Source organism: Pimephales promelas, chromosome 14 (genome assembly GCF_988280905.1).
Source record: "Pimephales promelas chromosome 14, fPimPro1.hap1.1, whole genome shotgun sequence".
In the NCBI taxonomy this organism is placed as follows: Eukaryota; Metazoa; Chordata; class Actinopteri; order Cypriniformes; family Leuciscidae; genus Pimephales; species Pimephales promelas.
In genome coordinates, this window is record NC_142782.1 from 29,758,875 (window position 1) to 29,781,396 (window position 22,522).

At 38.4% G+C, this 22,522-nt stretch overlaps 1 protein-coding gene across 2 annotated transcripts in view; it reads left to right on the forward strand.

Moving 5' to 3' along the window:
- The window catches only part of pip5k1bb (phosphatidylinositol-4-phosphate 5-kinase, type I, beta b), a 51,129-nt gene that overhangs the window by 4,439 nt on the left and 24,168 nt on the right, over positions 1 to 22,522 (forward strand). For both annotated transcript variants that reach the window (XR_005621799.2, XM_039665072.2), the window contains exons 2-4: positions 12,412 to 12,521; positions 12,745 to 12,813; positions 21,610 to 21,740. Coding sequence is in view for 1 of the 2 variants with exons in the window: in XM_039665072.2 (XP_039521006.2) it covers positions 12,745 to 12,813; positions 21,610 to 21,740 (200 nt within the window). In the remaining variant the exon portion in view is untranslated. The remainder of the gene's footprint in view (positions 1 to 12,411; positions 12,522 to 12,744; positions 12,814 to 21,609; positions 21,741 to 22,522) is intronic.

Below are 22,522 nucleotides of genomic sequence, written 5' to 3' on the forward strand. Positions count from 1 at the left end.
ATATACCTTTGTTTAAAATAATTTCTGCCTTTTATTTATTTATTTATTTATTTCACACATACATCATCATTTTTTAAATACAAAATTACAATAGTAACAGGAAGGTTATTGTGTGAAAAGGGCAGCGGTAACCCCAGAGAAGCTAATAAAGCCATTAATACATCTGTGCAGCATTAAACAGTGTGAATGCAACTTTTTTGTATGCCACTTCAGATGCAGCATAAGTTGATCAGTTTTCAGCAAAGCAAGCAGTGTTACTTGATTCATTAGTATAGTGTAATGTGTATTCATTAGTGCAGTGTAGACCTGAGAAAACGAAAAGACTGCGATTTGCATAGGATTTCTTACTCTTTCACGTAGCTCTCACTGCTGAAGTTTATTGAGCCAGTGCTTTTGAATGGAAAATCAGCAGATGCAAATGAGTGTCAGCAAAAAAACACATTCACAGGATCGTGGTCATCTTTCTCTCTAAACCTGTGTGTAAGTCTCCCTTGAAGAATTGCATAACAAAACCTGTGATGACGCATAGCTGAGCCAAAGGTTGACGAGACGAGACGAGAACCTCTTTAGTCTGAACTACCACAATGTCACACTGTTCTTGAATATTAACTTGAGTTAATCGTGACTCCAGTACTAGCTGCAAAGGTTTTCATGAGGTTTTCATTTGACAAGTTATATAACCACGTTCCCTGAGGTTGTTTCAGCCTCTAGGCTATTTAGCAGGCGGTCATGATCACTTGTGTCTTGTGACATTTGTAAAAGCATAATGAAATGCATTCTTGAACGTTACTGACCTTGAATATGTCCTCTTTTATTTTCTATGTGATGATAATAGCTGAAAATTACTTTATGTTTTAGTGCATCTGTTAAAACTAGTGTAGATACTTACTGGAAATAGTAAAATAGGAGTGCGAAATAGTTCCAGATCCACTATAAGTCTCTCCATAATAAGACATGCAAAAGATGTTTACAATTCGAGACATATCATCACGATACTGAATTCACAACATGATATTATTACGATACTTCAAGTCTGGGAAAAGGTTAAGAAAAAATGCTAAATTTGACATTTGTGGGTTTAAATGAAAAGGCATGGACTTGGTGCTTGTAACCCAAGGACAATGGTGACATCAGAATAACAATATTCATGATTCTGAAGCTGAAAATACAGAACTATTTTAGACCAATATGCTTGCACTCTGTCACTGACTAGATATATAGGCAAAATAAATGTCAGGTAACACAAGATATTTTGGCATTATCACATGACCCACAAAGATTCCCCCACTGCATTATTATGCATTATAATCAACATTATATATAGTAGTTTAATGTAGTACTGACTCTAAAACTCTGAAAACTTGATTTTTTTCTCACACAGTAATTTTTATTTTGGGGGAAGAGTGATTACAGTGGGAGACTACAGACTACAGTGGGAGGGCAATACCACCCTGTCATGAAAAGCCTGTCAAACTTTATTTAAGACTGAACCAACATTCTCACATTCAGTGTTAAATGTTAGACAGCAATGCATGTTAGCTGTTTGGACGCATTGTTTGGGAAAGACGAACGGAACTGCAGGCCATGTTATTGATCTCACAGGTTTCATAATATAACAACAATGGAATCTAGACATGTATATCCTGTTCTTTTGATTTTCAAAAAAAGCTTCAATCGCCTCCAATGGCAACGTGTCCCCCACCAGGCAACAACAGGTTCCTGGAAAGGCTCTTATTGTCAAATAGTACAGTCTGAGGGAGTTATTAGTCTCCTGCATGGTAGGGGTTGGTCATGGGACCTTTTGTTTTAGTTACCATGTTATGAGTCTTACGATCAAACATCTCATATACCATATGCCTCTATAAGCAAATGCCCCCTAACAACCTGAGAGAACTTAATGTAATAATGTAAACATTATTACACCAGCCTTAAAGGTATAGCGGAGGATCTTTCCGAATTTTAGAGAAGACCCGCCCTCTCCAATTTTTAAAAAAAATGCACACGCACAAACACAACACTCTTGCTCCCGAGAGGGAACGTCTATACGCCTTGCACAATTATGTTGCAAATTCTGAACTAACTAAAAAACATTCATAAAAAAGACAACATGTCAAATGCTCTTCCGTGTTTTATTTACTTATTATACTGATCGATTGAGTGACCGAGGACTCAAGACATGATATGTGCAACCCTGTATCACACGAAATACGTTCTGAGGAAACTATTTTGCAAATCGCAATTACGTTACATAGCAACATATAAGCAGTGCTATTACGTTGGTCCTTAACCTAATATCTTTCATTGTTAATACGTTATTTTTATACATAGTTGCATATGGAGAAGTAGCTTGTTGCATTTGTGTAATAATAAACACACAAGATTTTAGAATATTTCAGCGTGATACCATTTACCATTTTGGACAAAAGGCTACTTTAGACAAATTGAGATGTTTACCGTGTCTATGCGGTGCATGACTCGTGCCAGGGCTAGCATTGTAGCTTGCATTAACTTTTACTAGTGATTTTAAATGGATTTCTCCAAATAGCGTGACAAACTTTACCTGTGCAGTAGAATCTTCGCGACTGCGGCATCAGTGAGAAGCCCAACCTGTGCTTTTAGCGCACGCCAGCGTGTGATATTCACCCAAAATCTCTCTGGTCTTGTTTCTATATTCTTCTTATCATACACTTAGTAAACATTTTTTCTCTTTCGACCCTCAGCCATTTTCAAAGGAATGGCTGAAACCGTAACTCCGACATAATACACCTGAAAGTGAAAACTACATAGGGATGAGCACGTAGCCTACGACGGCCTTACGTAAACATATCACCAGAATGATTGACACTTAGGTGGACCAATAGTATAGACTACCCACCCGGAAAAAGAAAATCCTCCGCTATACCTTTAAGTGAAAGCATCGCTGATTTGATACTCAAAAAAACATTTTTTATTATCAATGTTAAAGGACTTTTATTTACTCACCCCCATGTCATCCAAGATGTCCATGTCTTTCTTTCTTCAGTCGAAAAGAAATTAAGGTTTTTAATGAAAACGTTCCAGCATTTTTCTCCATATAATGCACTTCAATGGGAACCAAATGGTTCAAGGTCCAAAAGACACTTTCAGTACAAACTGCAAACTGTTCAAAGTTCTTTAAACGATTCCAGACGATGAATTAGAGTAAATAAAAGATAACAAAGTTTAAGTTTTATAAGCTCAAATGGTCGCCTTGCTCTGTTCTGTGATGCATGTTCGTGACTCTCCTGTTCGAACTCGTTCATCAAAATCAACAAATCTTTTTTTCCCGAGTCATTTGGTTCATTCATGAATGAAATGAACGAATTGACTTGGAAAAAGATTTGTTCATTTTGATGAACGAGTTCGAAAAGGAGAGTCACAAACGCTCATCACAGAACAGAGCAAGGCGAGCATTTGAGCTTATAAAACTTAAACTTTGTTATATTTTTCTAAAATGAGCGATTGTTTCGCTTGATAAGACCCTTATTCATCGTCGGGAATCGTTTTCATCAAAAACCTTAATTTCTTTTCGACTGAAGAAAAAAAGACATGGACATCTTGGATGAAATGGGGGTGAGTAAATTAAATTATCAGCGAAAGTTTTTTGTTAAAGTGAACTATCCCTTTAAACGATCACAGAGGTCATTTAATTCCATGTCTTCTTCACAACTTTCTGTCTGCAACATGCAATAACTTAACAGGCACAGTGAAGGGAAGGGCATAATGGTTTTCTTATCACAGGTCTGGACCTCAGCCAGAGTGAGAGTGGAACAGCGGGTCCAACTCCATCCTGGGTACACCATTATCAGATAGCAGTGATAAAAGTGCATAAAGAGACTTATTATGTGCCTGTGGTAGACATCTACCTTCCATATCTTTCAGCTATGCCTCATTGACTTTCAAAACATGCTTGTTTTATCCCTGGAGAGTTAAGTGAATAATTATTCTTTCTTTTTTCAAACGAGGATCACTGTTATGTTTGTGCAGATGAATTTGGACCTATTTTTATATTTTAGTCAGAAACCAACTTTGTGTTTTTGACTCAATAAAAAGAACTGGCTCATACGAGTCATTAGTTCATTATTCAGACTACTAATTGCGCTGCATGGTTTTGATTCACTTAAAAGGACTGATTCATAAGTGTAATTCATGCTGGAATCAGAATACACAGGATGTACTGTGTGCGTTTGATTCACGAAAAAGAACTAGTTCATAATTGGTTCATTTTAAAATCAGACTATACTTGTTGTGTTTAACTCCGGTTTTAGACATACTCTTGCAAACTTCCTTTAGCACTTCCCCTTGGGGAGGACCTCCATTGCAACATAGTTGAGTAGATATTGCAGAAAACTCTGTCAGAGTATTTTACTATGGTGTTCATTGCATGCGGAAAGTGTTATTAAAAATGTACACAAATGCGATTCTTTGTTCCGAAATTTAATTAGGACACAGGGATTTTTGCGTTTTTTGCACCCAAAACGTAGCGGACGCCATTTGTAGGAGCGTTCCAAACCAAAGTGAACAACTGAATTTGGAAAACGTGTTTTTTGCACCCAAAACGTAGCGGACGCCATTTTTTAGGAGCGTTCCAAACCAAAGTGAACAACTGAATTCGCAAACGCGTTTTTTTCACCCAAAACGTAGCGGACGCCATTTGTAGTAGTAGTAGTAGTAAAATCTTTATTTGTCCCTTTACAGGGCAATTTAAGTAGCTTCAACCTCACAAAAACAGCAAAACATCAGACATTACACACACCAGAAAAAAACAAAAAACAAAAAAAAAAACACAAAACCCCGGGCATTTATAAATCTTCGTCTAGCTACTGTTAAAATTAAAATTCATTCACGGTGCCTTTTCTTTGTTTCAAATAAGTATTTACAGTCATCACTGCGTTTGAAACAAAAGACCTAGAGGCTTTAGTGGTCCTCCACTTGGGCACTCTATATCGCTTTCCTGAGGGAAGCAACTCAAATTCTAAAAACAAAATGTGGGATGTATCCTCTAGGATAGTTAAAGACTTCCTAAGAACACTTCTCTCACACAAAGCAGACAAACTCAACTGCACAGATCCTGTAATCTTTGACCCTAAATTAATAATGTGCTGCAGCTGGGATCTACTTTTAACATTTAATCCATAAAACCAACAGATCATAGCAAATGTTAAAACACTTTCAATAAAAGATCTATAAAACATTATCAATATGGATTTATCTACTTCAAAGGACTTAAGCTTCCTCAGTAAATATAACCTTTTTTGTGCTTTCGATACAATAAATTTTGTATGTTCCACCCACCTAAGTTTATCATCGATAAATGTACCCAAATACTTATATGAACTGACCTTCTCAACCTCCTTACCAGCAATAACTACTTTCGATTGAGTTCCGACAGAATTATAGAATTCTATAGTCATATCCTTAGTTTTGGATACATTAATTTGCGTAGGAGCGTTCCAAACCAAAGTGAACAACTGAATTCGCAAACGCGTTTTTTTTACCCAAAACGTAGCGGACGCCATTTGTAGGAGCGTTCCAAACCAAAGTGAACAACTGAATTTGGAAAACGCATTTTTTGCACCCAAAACGTAGCGGACGCCATTTTTTAGGAGCGTTCCAAACCAAAGTGAACAACTGAATTCTCAAACGCGTTTTTTGCACCCAAAACGTAGTGGACGCCATTTGTAGGAGCGTTCCAAACCAAAGTGAACAACTGATTTCTCAAACGCGTTTTTTGCACCCAAAACGTAGCGGACGCCATTTGTAGGAGTGTTCCAAACCAAAGTGAACAACTGAATTCACAAGCGCGTTTTTTGCACCCAAAACGTAGCGGACGCCTTTTTCTAGGAGCGTCCCAAACCAAAGTGAACAACTGAATTCTTTTACAAGTCCGTTAGCGAAGGGAATATACAATGGTCACTTCAATGAAGTAATTTAATCTTTTATGGTCATGTGACCGGGTGACAAGTCCTCGCGATTAATTTTAAACTGAGAGTTGTAGCGTATAAACAGAATACTTCAAGTTGCTTTGTTCAGCTTTGATATATTACACACATTTTCGTCATGCATTTCATACTAAGTTCAAAAAATTTTAATAGATAAGAAATGTGTTTAATGCTTTACATGTTTAATGCTTAACTTAAGTTAAGAGCAGATCAGGAAAACACACATTTAAAGCAAGTTTTAAAAACTTAATTACAAATTAAGATTTATTTGTATCGTATTACCCGCAATAATAATATATTCCCATTGTCACTTGGCATGGTAAAATTCCATGTGACGATGAGGAAATTTAATTGTCATTCATTGCTCCTTTCACCCAAACGACTTCATTAAGACACACAAGTACCCTTCTCCCTCCAAAGTCCCCAATTCCAAGGCTCTGCCCTTCGGAGTGAGGAGATGCTCACTTCCGATTTGAGTTTGCCCACAGTATATCACTTCAGGCTGGATGGCACACATTAACTTTAGTTAATTTGCCCTCTTGAGTACTGCAACCCTTGCATTAATGCTTGGGTAAAGTATGTTGATGACCTCTCTCAAGCTGTTTATTTTCTCTTGTTTGACTTTGACAGCAAATCACTGTGTCCTTGCTGTGAGTCAAGTCTTTCAGCAGTTACTCTGCCTGATCACCTGGCTCAAGCTGAGTTGAACTCACTCAGAATAGTAAATAGAAATGTAGCCTGGATGTCATCCCTTTCGTTTACTCTTTGCTCCTTTTCTTTATCTTGCACTTCCTCCTCCTGACACTCCCCTGCTGCTCCTCAGAGGTCTTAAGATAAGCTCCACTACACAGCTGAATAAAAAAGCATTTTCTTTTTGCTGAGAGGAGAGAGAGAGGACTGGAAATGACAGGGAGGTTTTTACAGTTATTTACCGTTAAAATCACGATTATTTTTTACAGTGTGTGATCTATAATAAGGATGTGATCATTACCAAATGAGTTTAAGACCTATCAGCCTGCACAATCTAGAGTTTCGTGCCAGAACTAGGTATTTATTGTTGTGTTTTTTAAGGTCTACATTGTTTATATTCATTTTTATTTCAGTTTTAGTCATTTTTGTACATAAGCTCAAAGATATGTTTTGTATGCATTTTAATTAACTATAATAATCCTGACTAAAACATCATGTGAAGACCACCAATTTTTTTTTTTTACACATTCAGATGCATCTGTTATCATCTTGTACGTCATTGCTTGTCAAGTCACATTTATTTCTAGTGATTTATACAATGAAGATTGTTTCAAAGCAGCTTCACAGAAATAAACAAGAAAACAACTGTTAATATTCTGCAAAATTCATCAGTTTTGAAATAACTTCAATTCAACTTATATTCACAGCAGCCTTTTTTAGTCTTCTCTCATTCATTTGCCTGGTCAGCTTTGGATTTTATCTGGATTTTTTGTTGCTTTTTGAAATATTTCTCTTTGGTTTTGCATACTGTATGCCTCCCTACTAATTAGTATTATAGCTTCACTGTACAAAGCTGTGCACAATGCAAAGCTGTGCATATTGTCCTACAAATTCTTCTAAAATGCCTTTAATAGCATCATATCCAATTACAGCTTTTAGCGGGAAACTTCACACAGTACACTAAGCCAGTTATGTAATCACTGTCACTGTATCCAATTAGCAAACTGAAAGAAATAACCTCCAGTTAGAACAAAGAGTGCACACTGTGTCATGTTGGATACGGCCCTAATCCTGTTCTCTAGTTTTAAGCCCTCAATTAAAATGAACGGAAATGGAATTTTGACCCCCATTAATTCTTTGGAACTTTTCAAAAAAAAGTTCCACGCAACTTTCCATCTTTCCATCAAGTTCCATCCAAGTTCCACTTCAAATCATCTCTGTCAATTCGCTGATTGAGTATGGTCTGAAAAGTATTTTACCTAAATTTGGGGTCGATCAGGTGAGAGCTGTATGAAAAATTATACAGCATTTTATCAGTTATCAGGAGGATAGTTAATCATTATCATCATAGTTCAATGAGTCCCCAGTTCCTCATATTTCCAACGAACATTCGCAAACAGCGTCGCAAAGTTGCGTGGTTGGAGCGGAAGCTTTCTACCTGTGGTTAAAAAGCATAGCTTCTTGTTTGCATGACATGTGGACCTAATAAATCCTTATCTTCTTGAGCAAAACAAACAAGTTGACATTCAGTACAATCTATTTCATTTACATCTTTTAATATCTTTAAAGAAGAGTGGTTTTGAGGTTTTGAAGAGTGTGCATGTGCGTGCTCTAGTACTGTATGATTAAATATGAAAGTAGCCTAAGTAAGACCTCAAAGCGTATCAGTAATAAGAAGTTATTACTGTATTCCCTCACCTGCGTGACATCATTAACCAAAGTGGTCGAATGACCAAAAAAAATTGTGACAATGCTTTTTTGTGAAATAGTCGTGACTAGCGAGTTCAATTCTTCAACGATGCATCGTACTATGGTAGTTAGCAGCGAGTTACGTTGTTGCATGGGAAACGCACCCAAGAGCGTTATTGATAGACTGGGAAAAGAGGTGCTGCAACAATGTGAAAATATGTGAAAAATAATGTTTCAAGCATGAAAACCTATTTTAGTAGACCCGAAAACAAAAACAAGACTCTGTAAAGGGCATAATATTGGCTCTTTAATGAATCTGAGGTAAAAACTCACGTTTGCCATTCAGTTACAAATCGAAAAGCTAAAATGTACTTTCATGGTTGATGGCTCTAGAGGTTTTGAGAGAATGACCCCATAATGTTGAGACTCTCTTAAATCAGTTTCCTAAACTGATTATGTTTATTACCAGACACATCAGTCTGAATATCCAGGGGTCGTGTGCCCCTCAGTGCCTGCGGGTGGATACAGCCGCCACTGTTTACAAGCACAGAACCTGGACTCATAGCAACCACAAAGAGAAGAAGAGATAGATAAAGGGAGAGAGCGAAAGTGAGGATAGGTTTTAAAGTGTTATGGTAATAGAAACTTAAGTGTTTTTTGTTCTCTATCCTCTTAATATCTGGCACATGGTCACATATCTTTAATACCTTTAAAGGGCATTTGCCTCTTCTGAGAGCCCTTCATAATCCGTGTCTTTTCCACTGTCAGTGCCACATAATTTGTTTGTGCTTCTTACAATGAGACTATTGTTCTTAACTAAATAATAGGATCATGTCATATGCTGTATGTTAAACATTAAGTGTTATGTTTCAAGGGAGTTTGACTCTGCCCTGGGCTTGTTTACCGGTTAAAGGTGGAATGTAATACCGTATAACTTTCTAGATATTAATGTAAACCAGATGTTAAGATTGATAATAACTTGCATTACATGCTTTGCTTAATACAAATGATATTTGTTTAGCCATTTCTCAGACAGTTAAATATTGAATCGTGTATCAATCATTTTATATTGACTCTGCTTATAATAATTTGGCTTTATTATAAAAGCAGTTATTCATAGACACAAGACTGTTTAAAAGTGTTTGAGGTCAGCACGATTCCCCTGAATATTCAGACTGATGTGTCTGGTAATAAACACAATCAAACTGATTGAAGAGAGTCTCAACATTATGGGGTCATTCTCTCAAAACCATTAAACTGATTTGTAACTGAATGGCAAACGTGAGTTTTAAGAAACATAATACTAATTCTTTTTACCTCAGATTCATTAAAGAGCCAATATTGTTCCCTTTACAGAGTCTTGTTTTTGTTTTTGGGTCTGACTAGAATAGGTTTTCATTATGGCTGTCAAACGATTAATAAATCCGAAATAAATGTTTGTGTTTACATAATATATGTGGGTGCACTGTGTATAATAATTTTGTAAACAGACGCATGCATGTATATTTAAGAAAAACATATGATTTATATATAAAATATTTATATTTATTTATAATATAAATTATATATAAATCTATATACAGTATATACATGAAAATATTTCTTAAATATATACAATCATGTGTGTGTATTTATACACTGTAAAAATATATATTTTTATGATTTGTTATCACAACATTTTTTCTTTTGTCAAATCAACTTAAATCATTTATGTAGTTCATATAACATCATATTTTTTTTAGTTTCTGATGATTAAATCAATCTCCTTCATTGTACTAATTCAATTTTTCCATGTCAATGAACTTAAAATTTTAAGGCAACTTGGTTACTTCATTTTTTAAGTTAAACCAACAATATTTATAAAATAATTATACACAGTGCCCCCACATATATTATGTAAACACAAACTTTTACTTTGGATGCGATTAATCGCGATTAATCGTTTCACAGACCTAGTTTTCATGCTTGAATGTTCAAAAAACACATTATTTTTCACATATTTTCACATTGTTGCGGCACCTCTTTTCCCAGTCTATCAGTAACGCTCTTGGGTACGTTTCCCATACAACAATATAACTCGTTGCAGTGCTAACTACCATAGTACGATGCATTGTTGAAGAATAGACACAAGCAGTTATTCATAGACACAAGACTGTTTAAAAGTTTTTGAGGTCAGAAGGATTCATGAAATTGATATTCAAAAAAGAAAGGTAAGACATAATGTTTCAAAACATTTCTGTCTCAAGTAAATGAGCACCAAATCAGCGTATTAGAATGATTTCTGAAGGATCAAGTGACACTGAAGACTGAGCTGAAAATTCAGCTTTGCATCACAGGAATAAATTATATTACACATCATTGACAGTAAGGTTAATGACACAAGGAGGAGGTTGTGTATTTGCATGAATTCAACTGGGATGGATTGTTCCTCTCGAAGTGGATTGTGTAATAGATCTGGATTGCAGTCTTAGGTCGAACTGACATGCAGGTGTTAGTCGCTTCTCAGACAGCAGCTGGTTATCAGGAGCAAACATCCACACTTTCGCTGGGTTTTCCCTCTGTTTTCCCTCTCTGCAGACCCACTGATATAAACGTGCTGGCACAGAGCGAATGGCACTTTAGAGTCACAGGCTGCTCTTGACTCTGAATAAGGGCTCGGTCTCACAGTTTGTTTATGCAGACAGTCTGAAAGACCATTATTCCTCATTTACACAGACTGTGAGGCCCTGCACTCTGTCTGCTGACTTTACGACGCACCGTTTATTCAGCGCTGCGGCTGCAAACACACACTTAGGTGGTCACAAGACCAACTTAAAAACATTCTGCATTGTGTCGATGAGAATGCCTGAAATCAATCTTTCACTTAAGGTGAAGTGTGTAGTTTCTGCACCTCTAGCTTTACAAACAGAACGTCAGTTCAACCTAGCTGATCAATAATGCACAATTTCTGTTTTAAAATAGTTTTAAAAACAATGTTTCATGCATTCAAACGTTTGGGGTGAAAAAAAAACCCTCATCATTTACTCGCCCTCATGTCGCTCAAAAACCGTAAGACTTTCGTTCATCTACAGAACACAAATGAAGATATTTTTGATGAAATCTGAGCTTTCTGACCCTCCATTGACAGCTACATAACTGACAATTTGACGCTTCAAAAAGTTCATAAAGAGATCGTAAAACTAATCCATATGAATTGAGCGGTTTAGTCCAGTTTTTTTGAAGAGACTTTATATGATGAACAGATTGAATTTAAACTTTAATTCACATGTAGACCCAGATAGCAAACTGACATTGAATCAACGTGGAAATATGACATCGAAACAACGTTGATCTGACATTGTTTTGCTCATCGAATTAACGTTGAACCAACGTCAGATGCGTCATTCTTTCAAAACTAACGGAAAATCAACTTGAAATCAACGCGTTGTTTCAACGTTATGAAAGCAAACCAATTTTCGATTTCATTTAGCTTTGAAGAATGCCGCGTCTGACGTTGGTTCAACGTTAATTCGATGAGCAAATCAACGTTGTTTCAATGTCATGAGAGACGTCGTTTCCACGTTGATTCAATGTCAGTTTGATGTCTGGGGACATTCATCAGATCTGGTAAACTGAAGCTCAAGCATGTTCGCTTGTGTGAGAACCAATGAGGTTCATTCTCGTGTTACGTAGCACGTTTGAACTTCAGCAAGAACCAATGAGGTTTGTTCTCGCATGTTGAGCTTCTTTATATGTTCTCTGATCAATGTTTATATGTGAATAAAAACCTACAGTACATTAAATTTGGGCTAAACCGCTCAATTTATATGGATTAGTTTTACAATCTCTTTAGGAACTTTTTGAAGCGTCAAAGTGGTAGATGCGTAGCTGTCAATGGAGGGTCAGAAATCTCAGATTTCATCAAAAAGAATTACATTTGTGTTCTGAAAATGATAAAAATCGTACGGGTTTGGAGCGACAGAGGGGTGAGTAATGACAGAATTTGAATTTTTGGGTGAACTATCCCTTTAAAACTCTTGGTTTTCCCTCCACTGTCATAGTAACTAGAACATTCCCATCCTCTTGTTGACAGGACGAACATCAATTCTGAGCCAGACCTCTGCTTTCCACACGGTCCACATGACTGAGCCATGCAGCAGCGCTGAACAGCAGACCAAAACCTGTGTGCTTGGTTGAAACAAGGTAAACCCTAATTGCGTAATATTTTATTAGCAGAGCCACACATGTACTTCATTTACAAGCCACTCAATTACTCTGGGAGGATATCCTGTGGTCTGTGTCTGGCTCCTTTGCAAATGTCATGGTTTATGGCTGGACACGCCCTGAGGACATTATTTACATACACTCAGCTAATGGCTGTAAACTGGTCTTGTTTAACTTTTTAACTCTTTGTTGCTTCATGTAGATGTCATCAGCCAATGAGAATGGAGTCAGCGGGTCTAGCAATAACAGTAGAGAGAAAACATACAAAAAGGTAGATTGTTTTTTCATTATTGTTTTCTTTTTATCTACAATATTTTTTTTTTTTTCGTGTAGAACCCATTATTATAATATATTGCTTTTTTGTATTTTAAAAGCACCGTTTTTTAATTGTCTATTATTTTTAATTTGTATAGGATGTATGTATTTTTTTTTTTTACATATGAGTGATTTATAAATATTAACCATAATAGCTCCTTGTCAATGATGTTATTTACACCTAATATACAGATCAATAGCTCTACAGTAGACTAAAGCCTTTTCACAAGTAAAAAAGTAAAACTAAAATGAGCAAGAAAATTAGAAAATAAAAAAACGAATTCTTAATTTGATATATTTCAAGAATTATAAAAGGCTACCCTTCTCCTGTCATCTAATACCGGGTACAAACTGCATGATTATAGCTCCAAATTTCAGTCGACAACAGTTTCGTGAAAATCGCCAACAAATGGCCGAAATCAAAGAGATGGTCCTCACTGCAGAACACAAAATCCAGGGGGAGGAGTTGGATATTTGCTTACATATACTTAAAGGGCTACTCCACTTTTTTTTTTACAATTCCCTCAGGGTTAAACGTTTGAGTTTGATCGTTTTCTTTTCCATTCAGCCGTTTTTCTGATATTTATAAGAACATCTGTGTGATGGCTAAGGCCACACTAGAATGAACATTTGCATTGGTTCTAGTTTATTTTTATTTTTTATTGTATGTAAGAATGTATATTTTTGTTTGGTCTAATGAATTAATGTTCTCTGTTTTGGTTTATTTATGAATTTCTTTGCAAGTAATTTGTTTGCTTGAATTTAATTTACCCATACCTTGGAACTGAAAAGTTACATTGTCTTTGCAGTGGTTTAAACATCAAGGAGTAACAAAATCTACTACCATTTATTTCTAGAGTGCACGCTAGAGTAAATGAAAGAACCACAACCAAAATATGGGTTTAAAGTTTTATTTAAGTTGGTTATATGTTTCTTACCCTTGGTTTCGCCGGGAACCATGACTGCAGCATGGAACGGTTTGGAATAAAAAGGGTGCGGCCTTTTCCTGGTGTCCTTTATATAGCTCATGGAGGATCATGGGAAATGTAGTTTTAGGACCATAGGGGTTGGGTTGTGTGTTAATCCACAAGTGTTTAAAGGAGGTGTTTATGTATGAATGTGTAAGTGTATTTTCTTTATTGCTTTATGGTAAATGTTATTCTTATGTTCATTCAGGTCCGTGTATTGTTGTATATATTTTCCCCCTTTTTTATGTTTAATGTAAAGGAATGAGAAGTCTTGTGATTTACCCCTGTAATTATCCAAATGGTTTGTTCTGGGTTGTTAAAAGTGCTTCCATGTCTGTGGCTGAGTTAGTTCTGGTGTGGGATCCCTGGTGAAACATCTGAGACCCAGAACTCAGTAATGTGCTGTGGTTGCCTCATTTATTAGTTTGTTTGTGTTATTTTGTTTTTTTTTCCCTTTGGTTTTTGCACAATGTCTGGTCAACCCTCAATTGTTACCATCAAATAAATGACCCTTTATTGACTCCACGAATGTCTCCTGAAAATTTAATGGAAAGAACCTGACAAGATGGTGGCAGCGGTGGTTTTCTGTCCAGGAGGAGACTGCCTGTAGAGAGCAAAGTGCGGAAAGGATGGCGCCTAAGAGAGCAGTACGCGCTGTTGTTCCTACTGACGCCGAGAGCGCACCAGAGGAGGGTGAGAGGCCGATGGAGGATGCGAAAGGTGGGGCTGAAGAGGAGTCGGAAGGGGATGTACTGGAGCTGAAGCGGATGTTTCAACGGTTCATGCAGGATCAGCAAGAGAGAGAAGACCGTCAGATGCAAGAAGCAGCTCGACAAGAGACGAGATGGAAATCTCTCCAGCATCATTTCCGTCTTCTACAGGATGAGGTCAGCCAGCGAACTCCATTGGGGGTGCGAGACAGGAGAGCTGCTGAAGTAGGGGAATCGCCCGGAGCTTCAGGCTCCCACAACGTGAGCCATGGTTATGTGCTGAAAGAACCAAAGATGCAACAGTTGAGTGAAGCGGACGACATCGAGCATTATTTAACCACGTTTGAACGGATTGCTGAGGTATGCAGATGGCCAATGGAAGATTGGGCCATTAGACTCATTCCATTGCTGACGGGCAAGGCGCGCAGTGCATATGTGGCCATGGATGTTGCAGATGCAAGTGACTATGTGCAGGTAAAGGAGGCTATTTTGAAGAAGTATTCCATCAATCATGAAACATATCGACAGAGATTTCGTTCTATAGAGGTGCTGGAAGAAGAGACCCCTAAAGAGCTGTATGTTCGACTGAAAGACTTGTATCAAAAGTGGGTGAGACCGGGAGAGAGAACGAACCAAGAGATCGGAGAAATAATTGTCCTTGAACAGTTTCTGCGGATGCTTAGCCCGGAGCTACAGACGTGGATTAAGGAGCACGGCCCTTCAACAGCCGAGGAGGCGGCACGTCTAGCTGATGTTTTCGTGGCGGCACGACGCAGGGCTGAGCCCTGGAGTTTCACTCGCTGGAAGACAGCGCGAGAGGGATCTTCTCGACGACCGATTTCAACATCTCAGGGAAGCAGGTTGGCAACTGAGGCAAGTGTAAAACGAACTGAGAACTCTGGTGTTTCTGGTTTAGAGACAATTAGGTGTTATAAGTGTGGTCAATTGGGTCATAAAAAGCCAATGTGTCCACAGTTGACAAAAACCCTTACTAATACATGTTTTGTACCTCGGGAAACCATACCTGAACCTGCCAACATTCCTGTTCCAAAGCAAGTGATAAGAACTGTTGAGTTAAATGGGAAGAAAGTCACTGCCTTGATCGATACAGGTTGCACGCAAACCCTAGTGGAGTCAGAACTTGTACCTGACTTAGGTGCTAGTGATAATGCTCCAGTAATAGTGAGATGTGTTCACGGGGAGGAGCGTCAGTATTCTGTCACTGATGTATATATGGGCATAGCAGGGCAAACTTATGTGATGAGGGTAGGACTTGCACAGAACTTACCATACCCAGTTATTTTAGGCCATGATTTTCCTGCGCTGATAGATTTATTGCCTCATGGGGATAGTTGCAATGTAGTTCTGACGCGAGCTCAAAGTAAACAGAATGAATGTGAGGAAGAGGAAAACTCATTGTTGTCGTTACCATTTTTTGATTCTGAGTTGTCTGTGAATCAATGTAAAGAAAAGAAATCTAAGAGGGAACGAAGACAGGAAAAAATTAAGAGAACCGTAGTGCAGGCAAGAGACTTAAAAGAACCTGACAAACTCTTGAATGCTGATCAGATTCCAATACCTGAGGATTTAAGGCAGTTGCAGAAAGGGGATGCTGAAATCTCTAAATTGTATTCCCAGGTGGTAGAGGCAGCTCAAACAGGGTCGACTGTATTCATATTTCAAGGGAAATCTTTTTGTCTAATGAAGGACTTACTGTATCGTAAAATAGGGGATAAACTACAGGTGGTATTACCTGTTAGCGTACGTAATACTGTGATGACGCTGGGGCATTCCATTCCGTGGGCCGGACATTTGGGTAGGCGAAAGACGCATTCTAGGATAAGTAAGCATTTTTACTGGGTGGGAATGTCTAAGGACATCGCTGAATTTTGTAAAGCTTGCCCAGAATGTCAAAGCAGCAACATTCACAAACCCCCTAAGGCACCGTTAATCCCCTTACCAGTCATTGAGGTTCCCTTTCAGCGGCTGGGAATGGACATTGTAGGTCCGTTAGAACGAAGTAAGACAGGCTACAAGTATATGTTAGTCATTTGTGATTATGCAACTCGGTTTCCAGAAGTGTTTCCGTTAAAAAACATCAAAGCTAAGGCTATCGCATCATGTCTGGTTCAGTTTTTTTCTAGAGTAGGTATTCCAAAAGAAATACTGACCGATAGAGGAACGAATTTCACGTCTCAATTTCTGCAACAGGTCTATCAGCTGTTGGGAATAAAAGGGTTAAAAACAACTCCCTATCATCCGGAGACGGATGGGCTTGTAGAGCGATTTAATCAAACGCTAGTGCAAATGCTTCGCAAATTTGTGAATGAGGTGGGGACCGACTGGGATCAGTGGCTACCATATCTCATGTTTGCTTATAGGGAAGTTCCACAGGCCTCCACCGGGTTTTCGCCTTTCCAATTGATGTATGGCCACGAAGTGCAGGGACCATTGTCTCTTGTGAGAGAACTGTGGGAGGGGAATTCGGGGACGCCAACCAAAACAAATGTTATCGATTATGTGTTAGCCATGAGACAAAAATTGCAACAAATGACGGAATTTGCTTCTGCCCATTTGAAAGAAACCCAGAAAAGGCAAAAGACATGGTATGATAGGAAGGCGAAGTCGCGGTCTTTCGAGCCAGGTCAGAAAGTTCTCGTGATGCTTCCTACATCCGAAAATAAACTTTTGGGTAAATGGCAAGGGCCGTTTGAAGTGACTAGAAAAATAGGAACCACTACTTATGAGATAGGGACCCCAGGCCAGGCACGATCGCATCGGGTGTTGCATATTAATTTGTTGAAGAAATGGTGCTCGCAGAGTGAGAACGCAGTTGTTAATTTGATCCGACTCGTGAAAGATGAGGAGGAGGCGGAAGAGCAATATTTACCTGGTAGTCAATCGTTGCTGCAAATTGACTTAAGTCATCTTTCGGTAGAACAGCGAGCTCAAATTGAGCAATTGTGTGATCCAGAGCTGTTTAAAAACCAGCCAGGCTATACCACAATTACGACGCATAAAATAGTGCTTAAAGAAAATGCACGTCCGAAACGCATGAGTTATCGCATCCCTGAACGTTTGCTGACCGCTTTTGAAGAGGAAGTAAGGTTGATGCAGCAAATGGGCATAGTGGAATCGTCAAAAAGTGAATGGTGCAACCCGGTGGTATTGGTGCCAAAAAAAGATAATACCCTCAGGTTTTGTATCGATTTCCGCTATTTAAATTCTGTCTCCAAATTTGATTCGTATCCTATGCCTCGTATTGAGGAGTTAGTTGAAAAACTCGGAAAGGCTAAGTTTATTAGTACCATCGATTTAAGTAAAGGATACTGGCAGGTGCCTCTGGACTTGGAGTCGCGAGAGCTGACCGCTTTCCGTACACCGAGGGGGCTAATGCATTTTCGGGTGTTACCGTTCGGCTTGCACGGGGCACCCCCGACTTTTCAAAGATTGATGGATACGGTATTGGAAGGTTTAGGAGAATTTGCGGCGGCTTACTTGGACGATGTTGTGATATTTAGTACATCCTGGGAGAATCACCTTCAACATCTTCAAGCAGTTTTTCAACGAGTTAAAAATGCTGGCTTAACCATTAATCCAGCAAAATGTTCATTAGCTAAAACCGAGACCGAGTACTTGGGGTACGTATTGGGGAATGGAGTTATTAAGCCTCAAGTGCAGAAAATCCAGGCAATTCAATCCTGTCCACTTCCTGCTACAAAAAAACAAATTAGATCATTTCTTGGTTTAGTCGGTTGGTATCGGAAATTCATTCCCCATTTCTCAACCATCGCGGCACCATTAACCGATTTGATTAAGAAGACGAATGCTAACAAAGTGCAGTGGACTGCGCCCGCTGAAGAAGCATTTCGTGAGCTAAAAGGGGTGCTGAGTAATGAACCCGTTTTACGTAGCCCTGATTTTGAAAAATCATTCGTTCTTCAGACAGACGCGTCCGATTTAGGGTTGGGAGCTGTCCTGATGCAGGAAGAGCCCGGAGGAATGCATCCTGTGGTGTATTTGAGTCGGAAATTGTTTCCCAGAGAAACTAGATATTCTGTGGTGGAGAAAGAATGTTTAGCGTTAAAATGGGCTCTCGACTCATTGAAATATTATTTGCTTGGCCGAGATTTTGTAATCGAAACAGACCATAAAGCTTTGAAATGGTTGAATAGAATGAAAGACACGAATTCTCGCTTGACCCGATGGTTTTTATCTATACAACCTTTTCGCTTTACAGTGAAGCATCGGCCGGGGGTCGAAAATATAGCAGCCGATTTTCTTTCTCGCTCACCGTGCGAGAATGCATAGGTAGGGGGAAATGTGATGGCTAAGGCCACACTAGAATGAACATTTGCATTGGTTCTAGTTTATTTTTATTTTTTATTGTATGTAAGAATGTATATTTTTGTTTGGTCTAATGAATTAATGTTCTCTGTTTTGGTTTATTTATGAATTTCTTTGCAAGTAATTTGTTTGCTTGAATTTAATTTACCCATACCTTGGAACTGAAAAGTTACATTGTCTTTGCAGTGGTTTAAACATCAAGGAGTAACAAAATCTACTACCATTTATTTCTAGAGTGCACGCTAGAGTAAATGAAAGAACCACAACCAAAATATGGGTTTAAAGTTTTATTTAAGTTGGTTATATGTTTCTTACCCTTGGTTTCGCCGGGAACCATGACTGCAGCATGGAACGGTTTGGAATAAAAAGGGTGCGGCCTTTTCCTGGTGTCCTTTATATAGCTCATGGAGGATCATGGGAAATGTAGTTTTAGGACCATAGGGGTTGGGTTGTGTGTTAATCCACAAGTGTTTAAAGGAGGTGTTTATGTATGAATGTGTAAGTGTATTTTCTTTATTGCTTTATGGTAAATGTTATTCTTATGTTCATTCAGGTCCGTGTATTGTTGTATATATTTTCCCCCTTTTTTATGTTTAATGTAAAGGAATGAGAAGTCTTGTGATTTACCCCTGTAATTATCCAAATGGTTTGTTCTGGGTTGTTAAAAGTGCTTCCATGTCTGTGGCTGAGTTAGTTCTGGTGTGGGATCCCTGGTGAAACATCTGAGACCCAGAACTCAGTAATGTGCTGTGGTTGCCTCATTTATTAGTTTGTTTGTGTTATTTTGTTTTTTTTTCCCTTTGGTTTTTGCACAATGTCTGGTCAACCCTCAATTGTTACCATCAAATAAATGACCCTTTATTGACTCCACGAATGTCTCCTGAAAATTTAATGGAAAGAACCTGACAATCTGTAACCAGACCGTTTCTGGTCTCATTAACTTCCATAGTAGGAAAAAATATATACAATGGAAGTCAATGAGACCAGAAACTGTCTGGTTACAGATGTTTTTCTAAATATCAGAAAATAGGCTGAATTGATTCGAAAACGGTAAAACCCAACTGTTTAACTCTGGGGGAGTTGTAAAATGAGCCTATTTCCAAAAAAAGTGGAGTATCCCTTTAAACCAATCCATCTCCGCCTCCTGATCCCTAACCCCACCCCTAATCCTACCCATCTCCGCCCCCTGATCCCTAACCCTACCCCTAATCCTACCCATCTACACCCCTTAGATCTGGATCCAACTCCACCCCCTGGATCTCGTGTACTGCATTGAGGTGCTGCTGAAATTAAAGGGAAACCGGTGCTCGTTCGCAGAGTGAAAATCATGTAGTGTGTATTATCTAGTGTGAAGCGGCGATGTGTCGCTGATCCCTGTGAAGTATTTAGAATACTAAATATCTGACCCTGTCTGTGACAAAAGACAAAAGACTTTTTTTATGGAGGTTTTTTTATGGACGTCAATGGAGGAGACGCTTCACTGCGCTGAATAAACTGCTTTTGTTAGGAAATAGCTTATCATTTAATGAATCGACAGCCCATCGGCTAATCCTCCACATGTTAGCTCTTAAACATTAATTTAGTATTGATCTATTTTTAGAGTTTACACTGAACAAAATAAGAGAAATTGCACAAAAGGCATGATTCAGGTTGTGGCGCATATCATTAATTTGTATGGGATCTGCTAACACTGATTAACTCAAATTCAGTGACATCAAGGCTTTTATGTAATTGGTTATCAAGGCATACGCAATCCAAGTTAGCTGTAGAGACACGGACCCTCATATCTCCCAAAAATAAGACCAGTCAATGCAAAATGTGTTTTGACTGGAAATGACATCGACCTACAGCCAATGAGAGATACAGGGATAGGTAAAGTTCAGGAAGATGAGTCATAGACCTGCAACAGAATATCAGCAAACATGGCTTCTGCAAGCAACCATTCTCGCCTTCATATTCTTCTTTTTTTCTTTTTCTCTGCAAATCAGCGCACACACACCTTGGATCACAAGCTTTTGCGGGCATCATTTTAACAAGAAGAAATTCAGCCGCGAGAACTCCTGTCGCTCGTGTTCGGTTGTGAAAAGTAGTTCTCTGTGATTCTTCCTATTGAAATGTTGTGTAATAATGTGTGACCCGGTCACCGATCCGCCATGTAATGTGCACACAGCGCCAACTAAATGGTAGACAGTCGTGTAGTGTAAGAAGAACAGCGATCCGACGACTTTGAAAAACACTCAGTTTGTACCCGGCATAACCCATTTGTATATAAAACAAAAACAAAAACTCACTTATGATTGAATTTTCCAAGGCAGGGCCTCTTAATCCATGACTATGTACATCTGTGTTGATAATACACAGAAAAAGATCGACAAATTGTCCGCCGACACCTCTGTTCAGTGAAGAATGAGCTACTTTTTTCCATTCACGTTATTGTCCGTTTGTCCAATGTTGATAATGTCCACCCTTCTAAATGTTGATATCAACAGAGGCCTATCTATGAACTTTCCAAAATTCCCGGATTTGATGGTTTTGTTAGACCTTTTCATGTTAAGGCTGATCTAATACTTCCAGTGAACCTTCTTCAAGAGTTTTGACCTGCACAAATGTAATTTGTTTAACCGAAGAAGATTTAGTAGGCGAGTTTAGTCTGCATCTAAAAACGAGCAGGTTTCACAGTTACTCTATACTAATTTGTTTTGCTTTTTATTTCCGATATTGTCTCAGACTACATCATCTGCCCTGAAAGGAGCTATCCAGCTTGGCATTGGTTACACCGTGGGGAATCTGACCTCAAAACCTGACCGAGATGTGCTCATGCAGGACTTCTATGTGGTGGAGAGTGTGTTTTTACCCAGGTATGGACAGAGGATGCATACCTACGCATATTGCTGTTTTGTCAATGTTGATGGCAAAGTGGTCTGGAATGAGGACATTTCTCAAATTCTCAAATATTGTATTTAGTTTGGGTCATCTGCTCTTCTTTTTTCCCCCTAAATAGGGAAATCTTAACATCAGTACATCTTGCAGTGATTAATCACACACTAAACAGAGTGTATCATGGGAATTATAGGAACTTGAGCTCATGCTAAATCCTGCTCAGTTGATTCTTGCACAAATGATTCCCAAAAGACTAATTTTAGTGAGCAGAGTATATAGAAGATTCAAAGGGATGCCACTGATCCACTAGCCTGACTTCCTTATTTATAGAGTCTGATTCTGTCACTGGGGATTGCACTCTAGTTGCATGCATTCGCCCTCAGTCTGAACCAGTTCGACAGTCTGTGGTTGTGTACTACTTACAATGTTTTGCATATACTTTGTGATGAAGCAAAATACTTTATGCAACGTTTGAATTAAAGTTTGCATACTGTAAATACGCATTGTAGAGGCGTGCAACAAATATTATTATCTGTATCTAGAGTAAATTGGGTATGATGACAAATTTATTTGTATTCGTTAAAAGTAGAAGAGGACAAGTTGGTTAAAACTAAAATAATTTAAACTTTAAAGCACGTTTATTATTCATACACTACCATTACCCAACACTGAAAAAAAAATATTGTTGGTTTAACTTAAAAAAGTAAGTAACTTGGTTGAAGTTGAACTGGAAAAAGTGAGTTAATGCAATGAGGGAGAT